General features: G+C 35.5%; 3 protein-coding genes across 3 annotated transcripts; 2 read left to right on the top strand and 1 right to left on the bottom strand.

Annotated features, from left to right (window-relative positions):
* Positions 1-1,261: 1,261 nt before the first annotated feature.
* LOC113315665 (putative F-box/FBD/LRR-repeat protein At5g44950) lies at positions 1,262-2,478 on the top strand. The gene is made up of 3 exons (XM_026563926.1): positions 1,262-1,683; positions 1,826-1,981; positions 2,200-2,478. The coding sequence occupies exons 1-3, from the start codon at positions 1,378-1,380 to the stop codon at positions 2,476-2,478; spliced, it is 741 nt and encodes a 246-aa protein (XP_026419711.1). The 5' UTR covers positions 1,262-1,377.
* Positions 2,479-3,967: 1,489 nt separating this feature from the next.
* Positions 3,968-8,831, top strand: LOC113318850 (mediator of RNA polymerase II transcription subunit 15a-like). Its single transcript, XM_026567110.1, has 11 exons — positions 3,968-4,223; positions 4,783-4,821; positions 4,990-5,064; positions 5,194-5,450; positions 6,275-6,342; positions 6,486-6,578; positions 6,681-7,295; positions 7,389-7,667; positions 7,789-7,959; positions 8,042-8,130; positions 8,433-8,831. Exons 5-11 carry the CDS (start codon positions 6,289-6,291, stop codon positions 8,593-8,595), a joined length of 1,464 nt encoding a protein of 487 aa, XP_026422895.1. The 5' UTR covers positions 3,968-4,223; positions 4,783-4,821; positions 4,990-5,064; positions 5,194-5,450; positions 6,275-6,288; the 3' UTR covers positions 8,596-8,831.
* Positions 8,832-9,004: 173 nt separating this feature from the next.
* On the bottom strand, positions 9,005-10,800 carry LOC113318851 (putative clathrin assembly protein At1g25240). The gene has a single exon (XM_026567111.1). The coding sequence runs from the start codon at positions 10,516-10,518 to the stop codon at positions 9,208-9,210; it is 1,311 nt and encodes a 436-aa protein (XP_026422896.1). The 5' UTR covers positions 10,519-10,800; the 3' UTR covers positions 9,005-9,207.
* Between the last annotated feature and the right edge of the window lie 12,824 nt (positions 10,801-23,624).

The following is a 23,624-nucleotide window of genomic DNA, read 5'->3' as shown; positions in this document are numbered from 1 at the left end:
AGATGAATCAAGATCCGAACTTAGAGAGATGAAAGGGTCAAAAATGTGAAGACCTATCCTGATCCCATATACCTACCGGAGTCTAACTTCAGACTTATCAAAAAAAGAAGCCTTGTCCAGTTTTGAAGCTCAATACTGGCAACAAAACTAGAGTCGGCAGAGTAAGTTTACCTCCACAACCATAAGTTATAAATACTCCTTCCGTCTCTAAAAAATAGGCAGGTTTGTGTGTAAATTTACACACAAACCTGCCTATTATTTTGAAACGGAGGTAGTAGATTTTTACGAGGAAACGAACCATAAATGGAACCGTCCAAAAATACAACGCTAGGCTACAAGTTTATTTCGAAGGTGCACGAGGCACCCTTCGAAATGACCGGGAACAACTTTACCTTTTCTACCGCCAAAAGTTTATTTCCCTCCAAAACCTCAATTTTGGTTCACTAATTTCGGAGATGAGACCATTTCGATATATTTAGGGCTTTCAAAAAGTCAACAGCGGGAACAATCTATTCTATCTAAGTGAGTCGTGTGTCACTGATTCCTTGATTTTCATTTGCACATGGATTGATTTTGAAATTTAATATCAAAATTTTGTTGTTTTTCTAATTCATTTTCTTTTTAGGTTATAACTTGTCTGTATTTTTTTAGGGTTTTGAGTTTAAGGATACAAGTAAATGGCCCTAACTCAATTCTTATCCCTCTGTGGCTCTGTACGTTTTCAGGAACCATGATTAACGGGAAGAAAAATAAGAATATGGGTGTATGTGAGGAGGGAAAAGATAGGACTAGTGAACTACCCGAATCGATTCTCCATCACATCCTCTCGTTTCTTCCGATCAAATGTATTGCTTCTACTAGCGTTTTATCCAGGCAATGGAGGTATTTATATCTTACGAGTCCTATTCTTGATTTTTGTAATTGGCGGTCTACTGCTAATAGTGAAGTATCTGACGAGGAATGCCGTATGGAGACTGAACGATTTATGGAATTCGTGGATAGAATTATGAATCTTTGTGATGGCAATATGCCTAATATTAAGAGATTGTGTTTGGAATTGGATGATCATTTTGACAAATCTCGGATAAATGGATGGATTTCTAATGCGATCAGGCGAAATGCTGAGGAGATCTATCTCGAAGTACAATCTGAATATATCTTGAGCTTTCCCCTTTGTTTGTTCAGTAGTGGAACACTGGCCAGATTGGAATTAGAAATGAATTGTGCTCTCCAACTTCCTAAATCAGTTTCTTTGCCAAGTCTTAAGAGCCTCGTAGTCTCCCATGTCGTTTTCATAAATGATAACTCGACTCGAGAATTTTTCTCAAATTGTCCCGTTCTTGAAGATTTAGTCATCTCAAGCTGTCGTTGGTTAATATGAATGTGTTATGTATTTCAGCTCCTGCACTGAAGTGGTTGTCATTTGATGCCGAAAATGCTTCAGGCTCTTTAGATGATATTAGGGTTGAGATTCATGCACCAAATTTACTGTTCTTCCGCTACTGGGAATATGTAAAGAGGAGTTATGATCTGCGTAACTTTACGTCATTAACTTATGCAGAGATCGATATGTTTGTAGACATGTCTCCATTTACAAGGGAACAAATATACCACAGTGCACGAGAGCTTCTTGGTGGGCTTTCTAATGTAGACCATCTAAAATTATCTGTGGATGTCTTCGATGTAAGCTTCCTTTTGTTCATATGTACTGTAGAAGAGAGCTAAGGCCAAAGTTCCTTTTGTTGTGATGTAGTGATTTGTTGTTTTACAAATGCTATACGTGCTCCTTCTAAACTGACATACTTTGTTTGCGCCATGTGATTAGGCACTCTCTTTTGAAGGATATCGTATAAACAATTTGCCAAAGTTTTATAATTTGACGTACTTAGAAGCCACTTTCATGTTTTCTTGTTCGAGTAATGGAGTTCTGCTGGACCTTCTCGAAATCTCGCCTAATCTAGAATCACTTGTGTTTTCTGAGGTAAGTAGCTCTATCTTCTCAAGCTTTTCAGCCATTTGCCCCTTTTTCTACACCATGTAATTACCACTTTTTTGATTCACTCTTTGTTTTTCCTTTTTAAGACTGAATTACACTATACCCTTCAATTAACATTAGGGTAATAATAAATTTGTACCAGTATTTTAGTTTGTAATCATTTTTTGTAATTTTTTTCTGAGGATTTATAATCGGTATTGTAGGGCCTTAACCCAAGCGAATCTGATGATGATGACACTTGGAAACTGAATTTGATGACCCCCTGTTTGCTACCCAAACTTAAGTCAATTGAAGTCCAGATTTTCAAAGGGACATCCAGGGAGCTAGTCTTAGTAATACAATTTTTAAGAGATGCAAGAGTCCTGCAGCGGATGAATATCAAGTTTTCTAGTAGTTTATCCATAACTCAGAAAAACAAGGCCATGGAGCAGTTACTAACTTTTCCCAGAGGCTCTCCAGGCTGTGTAGTTAATTTCTTATGAACTTCTTAGCTTGTTTGAGAAATGGAGTTGTAACAGATACCATTTTCGCTGTCTTTTTTGGGTCTTATAATTTTTTCATGGTTTTTTACTTCAAACTGTCTGGTTGATCTTACAACAACGTATCAGCTATTATAGAAAGTTCTGACATTGTAACTCAGATTTAAGTTGGTATAGCTCAGTGCCTCAATCTTTTTGCTACATTTATGCTTGTTTTTCAATGTTTACTGTGTTGTTTGTTCATGGCTTTTGTCGGATTAGCTGCATAGTGAAAGATGTTTTATCTAAACTACACTTATATTGCGAATAACTGAAGTTACAGAAGCTCTTGCGAAATCGACCGCATTTTGGTTAGTTGTAGATGCTTCCCTCTTTTGTCATCCTGTTCTTTGTTATCCATGTAAGTAAGTTATTACTTTTACTTGCTCCACCCAACATAATAACCCTTCCCAGTACATCAGACATTGCCAACATGGACTTCACACATCTAGCTTTTGTGTCTCAGCACAATCCATATGCATCTTGTCGATGACGATGAGTTATGCAAAATATAGATACTTGCCGAAACTCATAAGGCCAATCAAAGAATAATTTGGGTGGCATTTATTCGGAGTGAAAAGGAAACTTTTGGGCGGAAATTAGGGCTGTTCATGGTCGGTTTTGGTTCGGTTTCTAGTCAAACCAAAACCGAAACCAATACTATTGGTTTCTAAAAATCTAAACCAAACCAATCCATTAACCATTGGTTCAGTTTCCAAATGGTTCCAGTTGTTTTCGGTTTGTCCCAGTGGTTTTTGGTTAACCAATGATTATGTAAAACCAAAACAAAAGAAAACACAAATTTACAGATATAAAAATCATAGTTGCCGATAGTACTGGTTTACACAAATTTACAGACAAAAAAAAATAAAAAAATATCAAGAATAGTTAAAGCTTACTCCAATTCTAGAGACAAAAGAAGATATATAATATATCTTAATTTAGTTATTGGCAAATAAAAAAGAAGGAAGACGGGAAGAAAAAAGTCGAGTAGCAGCGGCTGTAGTTGGGGGTGGACAAGGGAGACGACTGAGAGAAGGAGAAAGAGAAATAGGGAGAATATCATAATGAAATATTAGATTTAGGATTTCTATTTATCCTCTAAATCAATGGGTAGAATCTAATACTTGTAAATCAACGATAGAAATTAAGTTTAAAAATTAATCGGTTTTCCAATGGTTTTTGGTTCGGTTTTAGAGGTCAAACCAAACCAAAACCAACACTATCGGTTTTCCACTTTCTACACCGTAACCAATCCATTAGGAAATAGTTTGGTTTGGTTTCTTTCTAATTGGTCTGGTTTGGTCCGGTTCCAGCGGAAAACCGAAACCATGTTCAGCCCTACCGGAAATATCTGTTTTAGTGATGTTTTTTTTACTCGGTTCTGTTTTGGTGATGATAACAACAAAGAAGAGCGGGAAAATAAGCCTTACTCTACTCTCCTCTCCTCACCGCCGATGCTCATTTCCTCTTCATCAACAGCTATGAGTTCCTTCTTAGGTCGGTTGAACTATTTTAATTCAATGAACCACAAAACCGATCCCCATTTCCGAAACTTGTTAGAGCGGAGGAATTCTCTCAAAATCCTCAATTCTTATTTGGGTATAAAGAAACTAGGGTTTGGAGAGATTGCTTATATCATCATTCATCTGACTGAAATCAATCAGAAACGGAGACAAGTGCTACTTGAGGGATCAAATAACAAAAATGTGAGGTTTGAAGAAATTGATTATATGCTTATGTTATTTCATTGGAGAAATTTCTTTTCTCGTCATCTTTGATGTCTTTCAAACAAATTATTGTTTTCTTGTAGTAAATTTCTGATCAGAAATGTAGTAGAATGTAAAATCGTTGTATAATTGATAGTTAGGGTTTCTTGGAACCCACCGGATATGTAGTTGTGGTTCTTTGTTGTACTGGAGAACTTGTTTCTTGATCTTTTAAGGTGTCTAGTATCTTATCTGCTTCTCCAGATTAGAATTAATGGAATTTCATTTAATAAGAAACAGTTCAATCCCATGATTGATGATTAACTACTGATTTAAGAGTCCTTTAATCTGAGTTTTTGATAGTTGTCTTTTGACTCTACTTAAGAAAGCTTTTAGTCTTCTTTGTATATCTTTGTTTGTGATTAATCTTTGAAAGAGTTAACATGCTTAATGTTGGCATCTTTTAGTTCTGTTAGTTATGGTACTAATGTTGGCATCTTTTTTATCATCCAACTTACTGTGTCAATGCTTTTCTTTTGTTTATTGTTTGCTTGGGTAGCATCAGTTGATACAATGAGTTCGAGAGGTACAAGCATAGGTGAGCAGAATGAGATACAAAAAAAAGTATTCTACTCAATTTCATATTCTTTCTTCAACTATTCCTTGTATGATTAAGGACTTTTAGATAACAGAATGAACCACTACATTGTTTTTCTTGTTTCAGCTAATTATATTCTGATTTTTGACACAAAACTCTTCCCTGCAGATTAATTTCATGAGAGAAGTGTACATTCCTCGGTTGGACAGAATGCTTCATTGGTTGGGTTTCAAGATTCTGCAGGTTCCTATTTCTTCAGAAATGTTTCCTTCTCATGTACCTTTTAATCTTGTTTGGTTCTGATCCTCTCTTCATTTTCTTTTAACCGAGTATCCTTTTTTCATTGCATCACGAATTGAATCTGTTTTACAGCTGAAGCTTGATGAAGATGAGTTTCTCTGAAAGTATATAATGGGCTTGAAAATTGAACGATCTCTCCTGCAAAAATCACAAGGTCACTGTCGGTACGCTATGGATGATCTGATTTGTTGGGGGAAACGAATTGTTGGATACATGAATTTTCTGAGTGTCATGGCAGCTTTGAAATTACGACCAGTGGTCGAAGTTGCAAATTCCTCAACTGAAGCATCATGACAGCAACCAGAACAATACTGTGATAGACCAGAGAAGTATGCTAACATCTTTACCAAAAGAGGAACGCCTTTGCAATCTGCAAATTTGCCTTCCTATATACTTTCTTCTTTTACTCCTTTGGCTTCTTCTGATTTACCAGGCAAACCCGAATATTAGTAGAATGTTGTTCTGTCTTCACTCTCTAAGGATTGGAAATATTTCCATTTATTTTCTGTCCCCCTATGATATCTTTCAAACGAATGTTTATACTGCTTAGTTGCAGTGGAATTTCTAACCTTTTATGTAGAAGGTCGAGATAATTGTATAATGGTAATTATGTTTTCTTGGAACCCACCAGATATTGGTTTTGGTTCTTTCTTAGATTTTTTTATTGTGTACTTGACAATATGTTTCTTGATTTTTTAACTATTTCATTTTTGTTGCACTATCCTGTTGTACTAGAGTTTCAAGAACACTTTTAGAAATTCTTATGGATTGAACCCCCAAGTAAGAGTTGGTGGAATTTCTTTTATTAAGAAACAGTTCAATGCTGTAACTACTGAAATACGACTGCGTTTGTCTTTTGGTCGAATTATGATAATTGTTTGACTCTACTGAAGAAAGCTTTTAATGTATTCTGTGTATATCTTAGTTTGTGATTAACTGTGAAGAGAGTTAACCATGCTTAATGTGGGCACCTCATAGTTCTGTTAGTTGTAGTACTGATTACTCGATTGTATAGTTTCTTACCCACTGAGCATTGGTTGCAGTAGGGACAGTACCTTTCCCATGAAACCACTTTGACTACTCTTTCTATGCTTTTTTATGATCCCACTTACTGTGTTTATGCTTTTCTTTTATCTCTTCTTTGCTTGAATAGCATCAGTAGATACAATGAGATCGAGAGATACAACAAGCATCGCTGAGCAGAATGAGATAAAGAAAAAGGTGTTCCTCTCAAATTCATATTTCTTTCTTGCTCTACTCATTGTATGATTGAGGAATTTTGGAAACCAGAATGAGCCGCTACATTGTTTCCTTGTTTCAACTAGTTTTATTCTGATTTTTAACAACAAAACTCTCGATTGCAGGTTAATTGCATGAAACAGGTGTACATTCCACGGTTGGACGAAATGCTTCGTCGGTGGGGAGAAGTTCAGCAGCTACCCATTCATTTAGAAAATGTAGCTTTTAATCTTGTTTGGTTCCATTCCTTCCTTCATTTTTTTTTTTTTTTTTTAAATTGGGTATCGTTTTCCGTTGCATGAATTGGTTCTATTTTACAGCTGAAGCCTGATGAGATTAAGGAATTCTGTGAGTATAAAACAGATTTGAAAACGGCACGATCTTTGTTGCCAAAATTACAAGGTCATTGTTGGTACATGGATGATGTAATTCGTTGGGAGAAACGGCTTCTTGGATATATGAAGTTGCCGATTCTCATGGAAGCTGTTCAATTACCTGGTGACCTGTTGTCGCAGTTGCAAATTCCTCAACTGAAGCAGCATGACAGCAACCAGAACAATACTCTGATAGAGCAGACAAGTGTGTTAACATCATTACCCAAAGCCGGAACACTTTTGAAACCTGCAAATTTACCTTCCTATGCACCTTATTCTTGCACACCTTTGGCATCATCTGATTTACCAGGCAAACCCGAATATCAGCAGAATGTTGTTCTGTCTTCACTACCAAGGGATGGAAATATTGGGCATACACTAGTTTCATCATTGCTCCAGCAGGGACATGCTATTGATAATAGCACTCCAGTAATATCAGATTCTCCCTCAAATGAAAATTGTGCTTACCTAGAATGCAATCAGGGTGATGGTACTGCAGCCATTATCAATCCTGGGAAGTCAGTTTCAACAATAACACCAATAGAACGGTTACTTAAAGCGGTTAGTTGACCCTCATTATAATTGCGTCTTTCTAAATTAAATATTGTTACTTTCCTGCGGGTAGTAAATTGTAGCCCTGTGGTCTTTCTTCAGGTAAAAACGTCGTCATCTAAAGCATTAAGTGCCGCGGTCAACGACATTCGTTCAGTAGTCAGTACGACTGATGTATTCGCAGGATCATACCCTGGCGAAGAAGGAGGTAGATCTTCTTTTCCTGAAGACCTAGCGTCTACCACAAGGTGTCGTGTTCAACGTAGGAACTTGGAAGAAATAAACGATGTAGTGAAAAAGAAACTGAAGCGATGTTTTTCAATTGAAAGTTCTCTAAATGCTTTGCCACTTGATTATAATGAAAATACTGGTTGTAAGAAGGTAAATGCAGTTGCAACATCTGGAATTAAGAAATCCAGACTTGACGTATGTCACTCAAAAGTTTTGTTCTCTGCAATATTCATGACAATAATTACAATGGTCGGTGGGTACTTTAATGCAGATGAATCATGCCCTTCTGGAAGAAGTCAGAGAGATAAACCGTGTGCTAATCAACACAAAACTGGGTATTAGTGACGAGGGTATTAGTCTGATGTCAGCTGCAGGTGAAAATGTTGAAGGAACGATTGTCAACTGTACATTCAGCCCAATATATTGCAGTTCAACTGAAAAGGTGAACAATGCCACCTTTCTGACTTCGTTTAAATCATGGTAAACTTGAAATTCTTATATGTTATACGATGTTCTTGTACCAGTTTCCTGCTCTGCCCATGTGGTTCTTAATCCCTGAAAAATATCCGCTCTGTTCTCTTGTACTACTAGACAGTTTGCACGTCAGTCTGAGGTAAGAGAATCTACTCATCTATTGTTCGTTTATATTTTTAGCATCACCGCTTTGTATATTTGGGAGTTTTTCAAGAAAACAAATCATATCATCAAAAGCATAAGAGGGAATTTCAGCAAAGAACGTATCATTGATGTCAAAAACACTTCGTAGTTTACTGATTATCCACAAGCAATACTTGTTCATATATATGTATGGAAATAATCTAGATCTAATGGGTTTGGTCCGAATCGAACTATTAATTGTCCTTACTACGAAGAAAATTCCTTTCACAGAAGGTTTCCTACATTTTGCTTTGACAGTGGCGACTGCGCATACGAAAATCTAATAACAGAGGCATGGATTAAGTTCTACGAATTCCTCCGCTGCATGCCTGAACCAACATCACTTGAGGAAATGGCCAAGAGTTGGGATTCTTGTGCTAATGCAGTGTTTTCTGAGTATGCCAGAAGAATGCAGAAGTAAGCTTTAGTTCCAGATTTGGTAATTGGGAATATTTGTAGAACCTGCTACTTAATACTACGAAATTAGAACTTCAACTTTGGCTGTGGCAATGTCTTCGTTTCTACAATTTCAGTTCTTTTGTATATTCTACTGTTACTTTTGTGCAAAGTCATCACCAACATGAGTAGTTAAAAGTTTACAAAGCGATGTAATCTTAGTTTTTGTTTGTTACAACAGGAGAATTAACCTTGGCATGCTGCATATTAGTGTTCTACATGTACTATTGTTTTGAAAATTTATAGGATTTTCCACCCAGTACCCCACTCTTTACACCTGACCTGACCCCTCAGCTGCACTGTCTATTTCCCAGACCAACAGCGTTTAGAATTGTGTTCTTGATGAACCAGATGACATAAATATAGTACTCCTATAAGAAAAAAAGAAGCTAAAACCTTGATTGATCAGAATCCTAATTAGCATCTCCGAGATCATTAAGTTAATTAATTACAAAATAAACAAATAGACATCATCCATCACTCGAGTTAATAAAGAAAACATAGATGATTATCGCACAAAAAAAAAAAAAAAAAAAAAGCAAAAAGAATGTGTATAGATATCCAAAATCCGCGACACTTAGTATTGAGATAAAACCAAGCTTGTTTGATTATTGAAACCGTTGGTTATGTAAGCAGCTCCTCCTTGGTTTGAATAATAATAGTGATCAAACTGAACCAATTCATTTGACGGATACTGATTATTGTGATGAGCATCTTCATAACCACATACAATTAATGGTGGATAATTCACTGAAGCCGCAAAAGGATCATCTTGATGGTAGTTCTGATTAACCATTACGTTAGGAGTATCACCATTATTTTTGTCATCATCAATGTCAATAACTGGACGACTGAAGTCATCATCAAAAACAACCCAATCTCGAGTAACAACCGCTTTGGCTGAATTAATCTTTGCATTCTGATCCTTAATCTTTTCTTCTCGACTCTGATGATGATGACGATGATGTGATTTGAAACCACCACCAAGTTTCTTTTTTTCTGAAACACCATTCATTATAATTTTTTCTAAATCTCTTATATCTTCTTCAGTAATTTGTTCAACTTTTGGAAATTCTGATGCGCTTAGAACACCAATATCTTTACAAAACTCAAAATAAGAAGATAGTTCCTCACCTTGAGAAGCTGCTTTCTGTAATATTCTTAAAGCCATTTTGGCTTCTAGGTGACTTGCTCCTAATATGCCCACCAATATTCCTGCAATTCCACTACAGATTTTGCTATAAACGTCGAAAATCTCGACAATAATACAATCCATTGCTTCAAGAATTAAAGTATAAGTATTTATCCCATCTGGTCTGATTTGAATCAACATGTCGAGTAATTGTTGAGATCTTTGCAACTCTTCAAGTACATGGACCATTGGAGCTTCACGTCTATGCGGTCTCTGCTTCAACCCATGATCTTCTTCCGATTGAATCGAATCAAAAGCGGATTTTTGATCAAGAAATGCAAAATAAGCTCTAACGAAAGCGCTTAAACTCCAAATCCTATTAGATTTAGAATGACAATCATGGAAATTCGATAGATCAAATGGAAGTCGTCCAATCTTTTTAACAATAGGGATTTTACAACAGAAGATACCATGCATGAGCATTAAACCTTTAAGAGCAACAACCCATGAACGGGTCTTTTCCATACGTGTAGATAATGACCATATCAAAGGTTTAATAAAAGTAGAAGAATTTCGTACCCAGTTGAAGACTCGTTGTGCATTCTTGTAATCAATCCTTGATTCATCATGACTTGTCGCTTTAATGATCGCTGTCTCAAGATCTGGATTTCTGTATGATGATTTTCTACTTAGTTTTGCTAGAAGGATACTGTTTTTATCTTTTAATACTGCTGAAGCTGTCTTCAAAATTTTCATCTTCTCTATGAATGAATAATAATCAAACTCTTCTTGTATTTCTTCCTGGCAAACAAAAAAGTCCTATCCTTGTGGCTTGTTAATATTCAGGACTTTTCTGTTTGGTTTTCTTTTTCTTCTTCTTCTTTGCATTCAACATTGCATTTGATCCTCATCCATCATAGATGATAGATCAAACGCGTTGAATTTTTGTTTATTTTTCAATTTATTCTGAGAAGACAAGAAAACCAAAAAAAACGTTTGTTGGCCGGCGGTTGTTTATAATCAAAAAAAATATAGCAGTTTTTTTTCCCATTTGATTTTTTTTGTTTGTTTGTTTTGAAATTACTGAAGCCGTCAAGTTTGGATAGTCGTGCGGCTATACTTCGTCAAAGTCGTTATTCTGTTATTAGAAAAGTGAAGTCAACTTTCTAGAGTAACTGATTAATTCTGATATTCGACAGCCGGGCCACTTTTTACCGTTAAATCGGGCCACTTTTTACCTTTAAATAATTAAGAGCATCTCCAACAAACGGTGATTTTTTTTGTTTTTCATGACACGTAGGATTTTAAATCCCTGATTAATATAAATCTATTTCCAGTGGTTGGATCCTAAAAACTAGGAGGGATGGAAAAATAAATACGAAGGTGTTAAAGAAAGTCTTATTTACACCTTCACTTGCACCTCCACGTCATATTTTGAACTATTTTATTTTTTTAGAAATTAGTTAAAGTTAAGATAAACGGTTAAGATTTTATCATATAAAATATTCTAAGGATTAAACCCTTCGCTATTGGAGATAGTTTGTTAACCAAGGGGTCCTATATTTACTATATGTGTAAAATCTCCTAAATAAAAGTCTTAATTAGACTTCCACGTAGGATTTTTTACACCCACCATTGGAGATGCTCTAAGGGTTACTCGAATGCAAATGGCAAATGGAGTTATTTGATGGTCCACATGGCACGGCAAATGAGATTTTATTATTTATTTTTTTGAAGGAAAAAAAAAAAAAAAAAAACCAAGGGCAAATGAGATCGAACTGTATAGCGACGACCACATTTTTATTTGACTATTGGCTATATCGACTGAACTTATAAAAACACCCACCCATTTCATACTTTTTTTTTTTCGAGATTACTTTTCCCGTGTTTCCAAATTTATTCGCGATCTTTGTTTCAGTCAATTTATAAATGGATCCTAATTTGCAAAATGTGGAGGAGATGGATATAGGTATCCAAAACTTTATGCAACAAAAATAATTTTTTGTCCAGATGTTAGATGAAATAGATGAAGATTCATATGTCCAATGAACCGAGACTAACACTGTGTTGCAATTATATATTAGTCATCAACGGCTCCAGAGCCAAGAGAAAAAGATAATGATGGAGATTTCTAACAGAATACACGGCAAAATTATATGTGCTTATTTTTTTGATGGTGTATGTACCTTGTTCAAAATTTCTAGCATCGATTATGTATGGGTCGCAACTTGTTAATACAAATTATTGGAGAGCTTTGTCTGTTTGAATCTAAATATCGTAGCAAAGTCAAACACCTTAGTTATGAATGGGTTACAACTTACAAAGATGGAACTCGTAAAGGAGTAGCAAGCTAGTTTGTTGATATATGAAACTAAATTTACGAGAAACGGCTAATGTAAACTTTTAAAAGTCTAGGTTGGAAAAGACAACATTTGAGTTGGCGAACCTAATCACGTGGTTTCGCTATTGATGTCTTTTTCCCATTTGAACTCGTGATACTAAAACCAAGTGGAAATTCTATGGCGACTTGTTTGTCATTTGAGTTTGCAACCTAAGAATTTGGGTTCGTAAACTCAAGCTTGAATATTTTCTACCAATGTCTATTTTCTCTTGACTTCATGAACCTAGTTTCTTGACATCCTGAACCCGTACTTGAAAATTTTCTACCAAGACTTATGTTCAATTGAGTTGACGACTTGTTTTTCATTTGAGTTTGCAACCTAAGAATTTGAGTTCGTGAACTCAAGCTAAAATATTTTCTACTAATGTGTATTTTCTCTTGAGTTCACGAACCTAGTTTCTTGAGATCATGAACCTGTACTTGAAAAGTTTCTACCAAGACTTATGTTCAATTGAGTTCGCGAGCCCATGTTTTGGAAATCTACCAAAACTATGATTCAATATTTTGCACTTTCCTTTTAATTAGTTTTCAAGATAATATTTTCACATGCTCACGGATTTTAGCATAATTCTTTGAGGTAAAAGTTATTCATTTTTTACAAGATCTGGTTTAACTTGAGATGCAAGTTTGAATCCTGACTTAGGCAGGTCCAGCTTTATGCGCACACGCCTAACTATAGAAGTTTAAATAATCTTTGAAGTAACTTACTTATCAAAATTGTTAGATGCATAATTGTTTCAATGCTTCAAACTAAGGAAAAAGCCTCAAAACAAGTTGAATTCTAAGTATGCAAACATGTTTCTTTGAATCAAATAAAAGAACTTAAACTTGGCAGAATTGAGATTACTTAAGTTGTAAAAAATTCATTGCATGATCGCATGCAAATGAATCACCTAACATGTGTTAGGAAGATTTGCTTTTTTCAAAAGAAAATCTTACACTGTTAAAGTCTTTTACTAAATTTACTTTTCTTGGATACCAGCTTGAATGACATTTCTTTTTGTGTATCTTGTAAGTACATCTCTTTTAAATTTGTTGTGTTAAAAAGAGATTGTACTTAAATGTGCTCCATGAATCATATGAACTTTGGTTGGCAAGTCAAACCAATCCGGGAGCAAGTGTCTTCTTACTCCAACATCTTTTAGATAAATGATGTTGGGTGTATGCTCTTAATAATATGGGAAAGTGTACATGGCTATGACAATGTTAGTCCTTTTTACCAAATATTCTTCATTGTATAAAGTCATATTGATTCTTCAGACCTTAAAACTTTTCTTGTCGTATTTTTCCTTCACTAGAAATTTTTGACAGACGTTTATTTTTCTTATCAGGACAATATATCTTAGTTAAGTTTTACTTCTTTAGAAATTTTTGACAGAAGTTTATTTTTTTATCAGGGCAATATATGTTAGTTAAGTTTTACCTCTTCATGGAGATGCAATACTTTTTATCCCTGCTTTGTTCAGCCATTTACTCTCAAGAGATTAAATGATATATTAATGGTGTATGAGTTTAAATCGCAAAGTGGTTGTCATACTTGTCTTCTCGCACCTGTAAAAGGATAAGAATTTTAATAATGAACCGCATAATCTTAAATGTATATAGAAAGTATGGAACTGATAACCGGAACATATATGACATTGCTAACATATCTTATTCCTGCAATGAATTTGATTATTGTTGTTTATTGGAGGTTTTAGATATTTGATGTTTAGTCAGTTGAAGGAAAAGAAACCATTATAGGAATGGTTATGGCAACTGATGGTGAAACGGTGTTGAGTTTCCTATCTTAGCAAACCATAATTCCAAATCCACATACAACATGAAAGAATATGTGAATATTATGGTATTCCCTTATAATTTGTGTGACTTCTTGATTTAGCGGGATTAAGTTCTAGCCTTTTTCGGTAGGCTTTATCAAAGGATCATAAGGAGATATGATTAAAACTTATGTGTGAAAGTCACAATGATGTTGATATCAATTTATGTTTACATAAGTTGAGTTTAGCATAACATATGAGTTTTGGGTTTAAACTTTTGCTATTGGCACGCAATTGTTAAACCAATTCAACCTTCCTTTGGTAAAGGTTGTTTTGTCTTTGTTGTTGTTCTATTGTTCTTGCGTTCATATACTGCAACACCATTTTGCTACCCAACTTTGTCCCAATGCCGACCTTGATTGGGTTATAATTTACGTAGTTAATTTGTTAGCATGTAACTTGGGATTACGTTGATCGCAGTTATCAAGTAAAGTTTAATTATTATTTTTTTGATACTTATATTATAAACAAGAGTGACCTATCAAGCCGGTTCCTCTGCATCATGGCATAAATTTTCATTTATTATACTAAGTGGCATGATTTTTTCATCACAAAGACTCATTTCTTTTGGTTTCACATCCATACAACGTAAATTATTATTGACGGTGAAATTAACATCAGAATGAACGACAGTGATTATATTCATACTGATAAGTAGAAGCAAAGGAGAAAATTGACTGCGAGAATCATATTAATACCCTTAACTTTAGGGCTTCATTTTACTCTATAAATTCAAACCTAGCTTCAGTAATTCTGTATGCTCATTTCTCTTTGTCGTTAACTCATCCGAAATGGATCAAGATAATAATACTGAACGTGTTCAACTTATTGTAAAGGTTCAGGATAAAAACATGATTGAGAAGCTTTATGATTGGCTTACATCCAATCAAGATTTTTGTTCTTTTTTTGCTCATGGAGGTATTCAGTTCACCAAAGCGCAATGTGAGAGATTCGTGTTACAGTTAAAGCTTCCAAAGTATGCCTATCAAGGTCAAGAGAAGCAGCTGATTCCATAATTTTTACCTATCGGCATGGGTAACTTTCAAAAATTTATCAGACTCGTGTGAGTTTTTATATATATCATCTTCTTATATAGACAATTATCGATTTATTTTCTTATTTTGATTCAATTTTTCTCACTTAAGTTTCAATAATACAACACTTCAAACAACTATCAAGGCAGTTTTACCCTAATCAGGATAAAGGTGGTAAGATTATCTATAACAGGTTCTTTACTCGAGTTGTCCCTAATCTAGAAAGGCTTTGGGAAAATCGGAATTTGAATAAGGGTGACCCAGATTCTTCTATAATTAGTGGAAGTCATTACCCACCTCCAGGTGTTACTCAAGTTGGGAGTACATCTCAGATAGCTGACGATAATTATGAAGGTGAAGATGGTAGTGTGTTTCTTAAAGTGTTTTTGATCATCTTTTGTTCTGAATAGATTTCAAAAGCTTTGTATATTGATAACTTCTCTACAGATTTTTTTAATCAGTAGGTGGAGCTAAATACACTACTAAACTTGTTTCTGTTAGCGGAGCTGCTATAATTGGTGGAAGTCGAGAATAATGATGATGTAGGAGGAAATATTTTGCGACACATGCATCTATTACAAATACCTTTTTACATTATCAATGATATAAAATGTTGTAAATACAATGGTTATCCTTGACGGACATAATGCATGATAAATGTTTTTTGTTTTAACTATTTTTATATGTCGTAAAAGAAATAATTTGTAAAATCTGTAGTTTTCATATTACAACCAAAATACAACATAACTAAAAGTACAACGTCTTAGATGATTAGAATATATATGATTTGAGTTTTTCTTTTTGAATTTTGTATCCACCACGATGCTTATTAATTTTGCACAATTTTGCTATGGTCACTAGAGTGGACAATATTTTTTAATGTAAATTTAGCTTCGTAGTACATCTCCTTTCTATACTATATTTTTTTGTTTGTTTCTAGCATCTTCGAAAGTTTGTTTACTACTATAATTCAAAATGGCAACTTTTATTAAAATGACAGGTCAACGTATTCAAACAAATAACAATCAAGATCCTTTACAAAAAGAAAGAAAAAGAGGTCTACATCAAAAAAAAAAAAATCTTGTAAACTTTTTTCGACTGCTGATTAACAAAAAATTTCTTTCTTAACAAAACAAAAAATTTCTTTCTTAACAAAACAAAAAATTAATTATAACAAGAAAAAAACACATGTAGTTGACAAACAATATTCTTAATCAATTTCACCATCACCACCTGATATAATACCTTCATCTTTATTATCATATTCACTCAAAAGACCACGTTCCCCTTCAAGTTCTTGTTCTTCAATATAGTCCTCGAAACCTTCAAGATCAACAATAAAAGTATTCATATCAACTTCTTCAGCGGGGACATCATTTTTATTCCAAATTGAATTAGTAACTTCCTTATTGCAACTTGATGCATTTCCAGAATTATCTTGGACGATGTTTACTGTTGTGAAGTGTTCATCTTGCTGATCATATGCCTCGTCATTATTTGGTTTTGGCCCAACCTCTTTCTCCAAAACATCATAGGAATTATGAGGCATTACATGCTGAACAACATGCCATTTTCCATGCAGTTTAAGGTCTTTAAGTTAGAAAACTTGTTGCACTTGGTTAACAAGCACAAAATGATCATTTTTGTACCATGTCTGAGAGAAGTTAAGACTAGTGAAGTGGCTATATGTGAAAAAAATTTCCATCTCTTGTCGGTGTTCCACCAATCACATCTGAAAAGAAAACTTTCTTACCATACAAATAATTTATCTCTAAGACATCTGTTAACACACCATAAAAATCAGCAACATTAGATTGGTGCTCCCCCTTTACTACAACACTACTATTCTGTGTTCGCAAATTTATTTCCCGATATGAAATCGAATTGCATTAGTTATACACCCACTATATCGCACTACATGTGGATCAGGTCCAACTGCTAGTGAATATATTTCATATGAAACATTAGGAGAATTCTCTTCTCGTAAAAGATCCACCTACAAAGAGACAGAGCGTTAATTCTAGTCTCAATGATAGAGCGTACAAAGTTCGAGAAAGTTGGGTACAAAACCACAATAGAAATAACATAATGACACTCAATGAGTAATAAGAATTTAGGAGGAAGTCTTAAAAATCAAGATAGGAGGAAGTCTTAAAAGTCAAGACGTTAACTGAAAAGATTTGCAGTTAATAATATATAATAAAAATATTGGCATCACATCTAGGTGCTTGCTGGTCATCTTATTATTTTAAGATTATGTGTATATATCTTGGCTAACGTATCTCATTTTCTTTATTATCACCAGCAATTCAAAATTACCCATTATATGTATATATATATAATATACACAATTTAATCGAGATAAAATGAGTATCGACTATGTACGTAGACATTATCAAATTACCTAAAATACTCCTCATCCAACTAACACAATCTATACCCATGAATATATATACTAAATTTCAAATATAAATCTTTTTAGAAACTCAATACCATCTTCACCTTCATCTGTAGTTGTGGAAAAGCTAACTTTCGGGTCGAACTGCACGATTATGAAGTCGAACTGCTTTCGGGTCAGAAGGGAGTTCTGGATAAGGGAGTTCATCGCTTTTGATCATTCCTCTTTATCACCCGCCCGACCATTCGTCTATGAAATATTTTCTCAGATTCAGCCTCCTCGGGCACTAGGTCAATGGATTGGGAATTCGCTACAAATCATGGCTGAGTGGGAGAGATGAGGAAGAGGTGAATTTTCCCGAACCGATCATTCAACCTAGGACCCTTCACACAAGCATAAGTGTACGTCTGCCATATATTTTTCCAACTATAAGAACGACACATATTCTGGTGGAAACTTGGCCAATTTTGCTGCTATCCCACATCACAAGCGCGTTTCTAATGGTTTTAAGAACATGAACAACCTTTCTCGCCACACTAGCGATCCTATCTGGCATACGGTTCCACTAGTTATTTGCGGCTCTATACTGAGTGGCAATATTCCTCCCCCTACTTTTCGTGCTGAGCGCTATCAATTCTGGGTTGCGGATATTGATTAGCTCAAGGTATAACTTCGTTATATCGCCCAATGCTTCTAGAGTTTCTCTTTTGCTTCAGTGTGTGGCTTCTTACGTTATTGACTTTTTAGATCACGACAGACCCAGACCCGAAAAACTCGCAAAATAGGTGGTGGTGAACAAACTGAGGAGGAGACATTGAAGGTAACAAATAACAATTGCTTCTTTACAATACATGTTTGCACCTATTTGATGCCTTTACTGAATCCGAAGAATTTCGCTACAGATATTTAAAGCTGGTAATCAAATACAAACTGAACAAGGTGATGGTGTTGTTAGTGACAAAGGTAGGGTGGATCCCGATGACAATCTTCCTTTGTCTCAGTTTTTGAAGGGGTCTATAAGTACTAATATAATTGGAAGTGATAAAGGTGAAAAAGGTGGTAAGGGTGCTAAGGGTGTCTCGTTTCCAACCATGGGTGTGTGCCAGACTCAATAATCGGGAAAGCAGATGATACTCCCAGAGATGAAAATGCACGTGGTTCTTTCAGATGATGACGATATGGACCAGTTTGACGGTTCTGATGAAAAATAAGTTGCAGATGAAGAAGAAACTACAGGCGATCTCGATGATGGTGAGAAGAATGAAGACCGACCTCGGGACAACGTCCTCGTGGAGAATTTTGAGAGGTATCCCAGTAACTCTCGTGATAAGAATATGATTGGCAGTTCAGTATTTTCTTTCTCAGGTCCTGCTTGCGATTCGCTTGGTGCCCTTTCTGAAAACGTGGGGGTACCAAAATACACCACCAACTTTTTCATAGACAATATGGATGGACAAACTTAAACACAATTTCGAGAATTAAACTTAATAAATCTCAATCGAGGAATAGTATTCAAAATTACATCTCTTTCTCTCACAATCACAAAGTTTACAGTGACTAGTCTGTGAACCTAATTTGCATGTGAGAGTACTTGAGTGATTCTAAAGATCAATTCCCAACTAATCAATCAAGTCGTATCCAACAAACAAGGTCGGACGCATCTACTATGATTGATTAACGCACAACCTGTGATATTTCATTTATAAAGATGAACAATATAATGCAGAAAAGAAATAACACACAGAAACCAGAAATTTTGATAACGAGGAAACCGCAAATGCAGAAAAACCCCGGGACCTAGTCAAGATTGAACACCAAAATGTATTAAGACACTACATACACTAGCTTACTACCAATACTTCGGACATGAATGTAGTTCAGACCGAATCTACCGTCACAGTGATCCAGTTACAATCACTGTCCTTACGCTTCTTGAATCCCACAAGATTCCGCGCAATTGATTCCCGTAGCTGACATCCTTTACAGTCTAAGAGTTTCTTCAACTCAATTAAAGACTTTAAACCAATCTGCCTCCCACAGTTAAGCATATTTGTGATTTCCATTCTAATCAAAGATCAAGGTGAGGTAGGAAATCGATTGCAATAGATAAAGTCCAGCAAACCTCAAAATACGGTCTTATGACTACCGAAGAGCAGCCTAGATTATTATTCACCTCACAAGTATATACTATTGGAACAAAGTGACGAAGAAATTTTCTGATTTCTGTCTATCTTGCTTGTTGGAGCTAAAGGATTAACAATCAAAGCAAGATCAGGATACACGAACTATCAAGATAGAGATAGTTGGATATGGCTTCACGAATCCCTAGGTAAAGTATTTTTAGTCGCTAGAACTGAAAAGGTTTAAAGGAGAGGACGACTCTATTTTGCAACTAGGAAAGATAAGAATAGTGTCAGGGATTCAAAGATCCCAGTTGTTTGAGGTTCTCCTTATATAGACTTTCAAGGTCAAGGTTGCTTTAGATTTAAGCTAAAGTATCTTTGGAGTCAAGCAATCAATAATCACCCTTAGATGAAAAACTTAACTTGAGATTAACATAACAGAATATACACTCTGGTTAGGATGAACCATAACCGAACCATGTACAACGACTTGTTCATGAAAGGTTAACTGAAACTAACCAGTTGAACGATAAGCTTAACCATTTTCATATAACACTTTAATACTTTAATCTTGAGTCACAAATGTGATCAAACATGTCTAGATAGTGTTTTTAGATAGTTGTTCAAATGCCGATTATCTCATAGAAATAATTCTGATGCATATGAAAATATTCGACATGGTAAGTACGTGTATTGTATACCTGTTCGTGACTATTTTTGTCATGGTACGTGTACCAGGTTTGTATACCCTTAAGATAAAAATGGCATCTGGAATCCACATATATATCTAGTTTGCATACTAGGTATGTGTATCTTTCTGGTTTAGAAACCAACAGATTTTTTTCGGTTTGCATACTGGGTATGCGTACCTTTATGGTTCACGAGTCAGCAGGATTTTTATGGTATGGATAACGGGTATGTGTGCCAACAAGTCGCTGTTGAACTATAGCTACGCCGGCCGGTACGTGTACAGGGTACATGTACTGCGGCTATGGGATTATAACAGTTGTACCAGTATGTGAGTTTGTATCATATTGTCATGTATCCAGATTTACATGTAGTTCTATATCTCTCTAAATAATCGATTTGAAACATTTCCGAATAACATCAATGACACATATCACTGTTCTATGATATTTTCGATAAATTGTTCTTATCCAAATTCATCAAGTATGAACAAATGTTCTTAAGCTTAACATATTTCGAGAACGATATTTTCAATAAATTGTTCTTATCCAAATTCATCAAGTATGAACAAATGTTCTTAAGCTTAGCATATTTCGAGAACGATTAATCAAGATAAACTTGACTCAAATTTTCTATTATGCATGTAATGTCTAATTTAGTCATGCGACATTGCCGCATAAATAGAAATGTGAAAACTTGAGTAATAGGTGGTTCACTCTTCACTTACCTTTTGTTGAAGAAGTTCTCCAAAAATTTTGGTTGATCTTCGCCTTCAAACGGTAGAACGCAGTGATGTATGGTACTCAACTACACACTTGTATCCTAATCCGAGACTTGACTAACTGTAGACAAGAAATCAAGATATAGTTTTGATCAACTAGATTTGACAACAAGCTTGAGATAAAAAACTTGTGAATTCGACCGTACAATTCTGTAACAATCTCAGTCACAATCACAGGCTTATCTTTATATCTCTTTTAATGAGGACACTAAGTTTACTTGGTGGAATCGTTCAAATAGAAATCTGGTATGTTGTCTCTAATCTTGATAAATCTTTTGTTTAATTCATTATGATCCCTTGTTTTTTTACCTTTTCTAATTTTGTTTACAAAAAGAGGAAAAGTATTTAATAGTATTCTGAAGATCATTAAGGGTCGAAGCATTTTGTGCTATTTCACCAAATGAAGGTTGGTTATAAATTGGAATAATGTTTAGGTTCCAAATTGAGCAAGTTGATATACAATTTCTTTTAGCTTAGAGACTACTAATTTGCTTTTTTCCTAAAAAAAATAATATAATACGAGATGACCCTTTTTACCGCAAAGAGAACAATACATCAAGCTATCAGATGGGATGCTTGGATCACAGCCTCGATCAGAGGCTCTCTTGGAAGTTGTTTTGTGATGTGAATTTTTCAATATTTCCCAGCTAGAACAAGAGTGACTCCAAAAATTAACCGTCTCTTTATTTACTTGCTGCTTCTCTAAAGTCGTGTCCTTGCCAAATGTAATTTAAATTGCATACCATAGTAAACTCCTTCTCGTTCACCTTAAATAGAAGTCAAGCACTACCGAATGAAAATATTGCTACAGGAATTTGTAAAGGTTTTTGTTAAGTGCATATTTTGCATATATTTAGTGTCGAATCCATGCTAGTGATTGCTTTGTTTCTTGCAAATTATTGTATATTACGTTAGTTTTGTTTAATTTATGTTTTGCTAGGTGAATCATCTAAAAGAAGTGAATTGGCACTTAATTGTGCAATAAAAGAAGTTAGTTACAAGTGGAGAAGGGACAAAGACCAAGTGGAACCCATTCGAACCTAGGAATCCTTAATATCATCTCGAAGAGGACAAAAATACGAAGCCAACGGCGAAAGAATGGAGTCGTTCCGACATCGTATGAGGAAATTACAAGCGTTTGAAGCGAGTCAAAGTTGCGGAATTGTGCAAAGGCACAGAATTTATAAAGGCACCCACTGTTGTTACTGTGGGTAGCTTCTGTCACTGTTTGGAAAATCCGGATTAAGGCACCCCTATTTCTGTTAGGGGCTGCCACCTTCTTCCTCTTTACCATCACATAAACAACAACATAGATGATGAACATGGAATGATGGTGCTGTTGATTGTCGATGGCAGGGAGTGAGTTCGAGGCTGTAATGATCATGAAGCCGACAAGAGTTCAACTAAAACAGAGAACCTAATGATGTTGCGAGTTGATGTTAGCAGTGAAGATTAAGCTGTTGGCTGCCATTATCTGATGCCATTAAAGCCTCGGTGGTGCTGTGTGATGCTGGCAAAGAAGATGGAGATCAACAATGGATATGATGGAAGTGTACTTGGGTTGCTGCCAGTGTCAAATCTCGAGAGAAGAATGGATAGAGTCTGTTGCGAAGGTTGCTGCCGTGGATGTGCTGTTGAGTATCGATGGGAAGGCTAATGGCTGTGGTTGAATGAGACGCAGATGGAGCTTTGGAAATGGCCGCGGTGAAGAGTTGGTAATATTGGAAGATGGTTGTCTGGTGATATATATTGATGCTCGGTGATTGAGTTTGCTGCCATTAATGGCTGCTGTCACTTCCGGTATTGGCAGTTGATGGTGCTATTGATTGTCGATGGCTGTAACTTGAGAGATGGCAGTGACGAGGAGAAGTTGAACTACAGAGGGAGGTCACGGTGGTGCTGTGGCTGGTGATGAGCCTCATCTGAGAATTCAGGGAAGACGACATGGTCGAGTTTGTTAATCATGGAGTTGGCGGGGAAGATGAATATGGGTTAGCAGCGATTGCAGACTCTGTACAGAAAATGATGGATCTACTGAGAAGAAAGTAAAATGATGGTGGAGAACGTGTATTATTGCTGCCAGCGACAAAAGAAGATGATGGATTGAGGTTGTTGTGGTTTATGGTTTGCCGAGTCTGTAGAGGAGTTCGATTAACGAGTTTAAGAAGGAAAACGAGTTTAAGAAATCAGGAAAGCTTACGGAGTGGAAAACTCCACCGTACATAACAACAGGGAAGGTTACGGTTGGAACTTTCAAACGGTAGTGTAACTCAGGCGAAGCTACGGTGAGGTTTTATCACCATAAGCAAACTCAGGGAAAAGAGAAGAAGTTTAGCCATGGAAATATAATGGGTATATTAATTATATGTCCTTCCTTTTCAAACCCAACGAATATATCCTTATTCAACAATAAATATGTCCCTATTTTTTCATAAACTTATCCATTTAACATTACATTACCTTAATACCCTCATCGATGTAATATTTTTCTTTATTTCAAAATGGAACAAATTTCTTCCTCTACCACTTCACCACCACCACTAGCACTAGCACCACCAACATTCAACTACCGTTCCACCACCACCGTTCAACAACCACCACATACCAACCGCTACCAC

Source organism: Papaver somniferum, chromosome 10 (assembly GCF_003573695.1).
Source record: "Papaver somniferum cultivar HN1 chromosome 10, ASM357369v1, whole genome shotgun sequence".
Classification (NCBI taxonomy): Eukaryota; Viridiplantae; Streptophyta; class Magnoliopsida; order Ranunculales; family Papaveraceae; genus Papaver; species Papaver somniferum.
The sequence above is the reverse complement of the archived record's forward strand: the minus strand, read 5'-3'. Positions and strand labels throughout refer to the sequence as shown.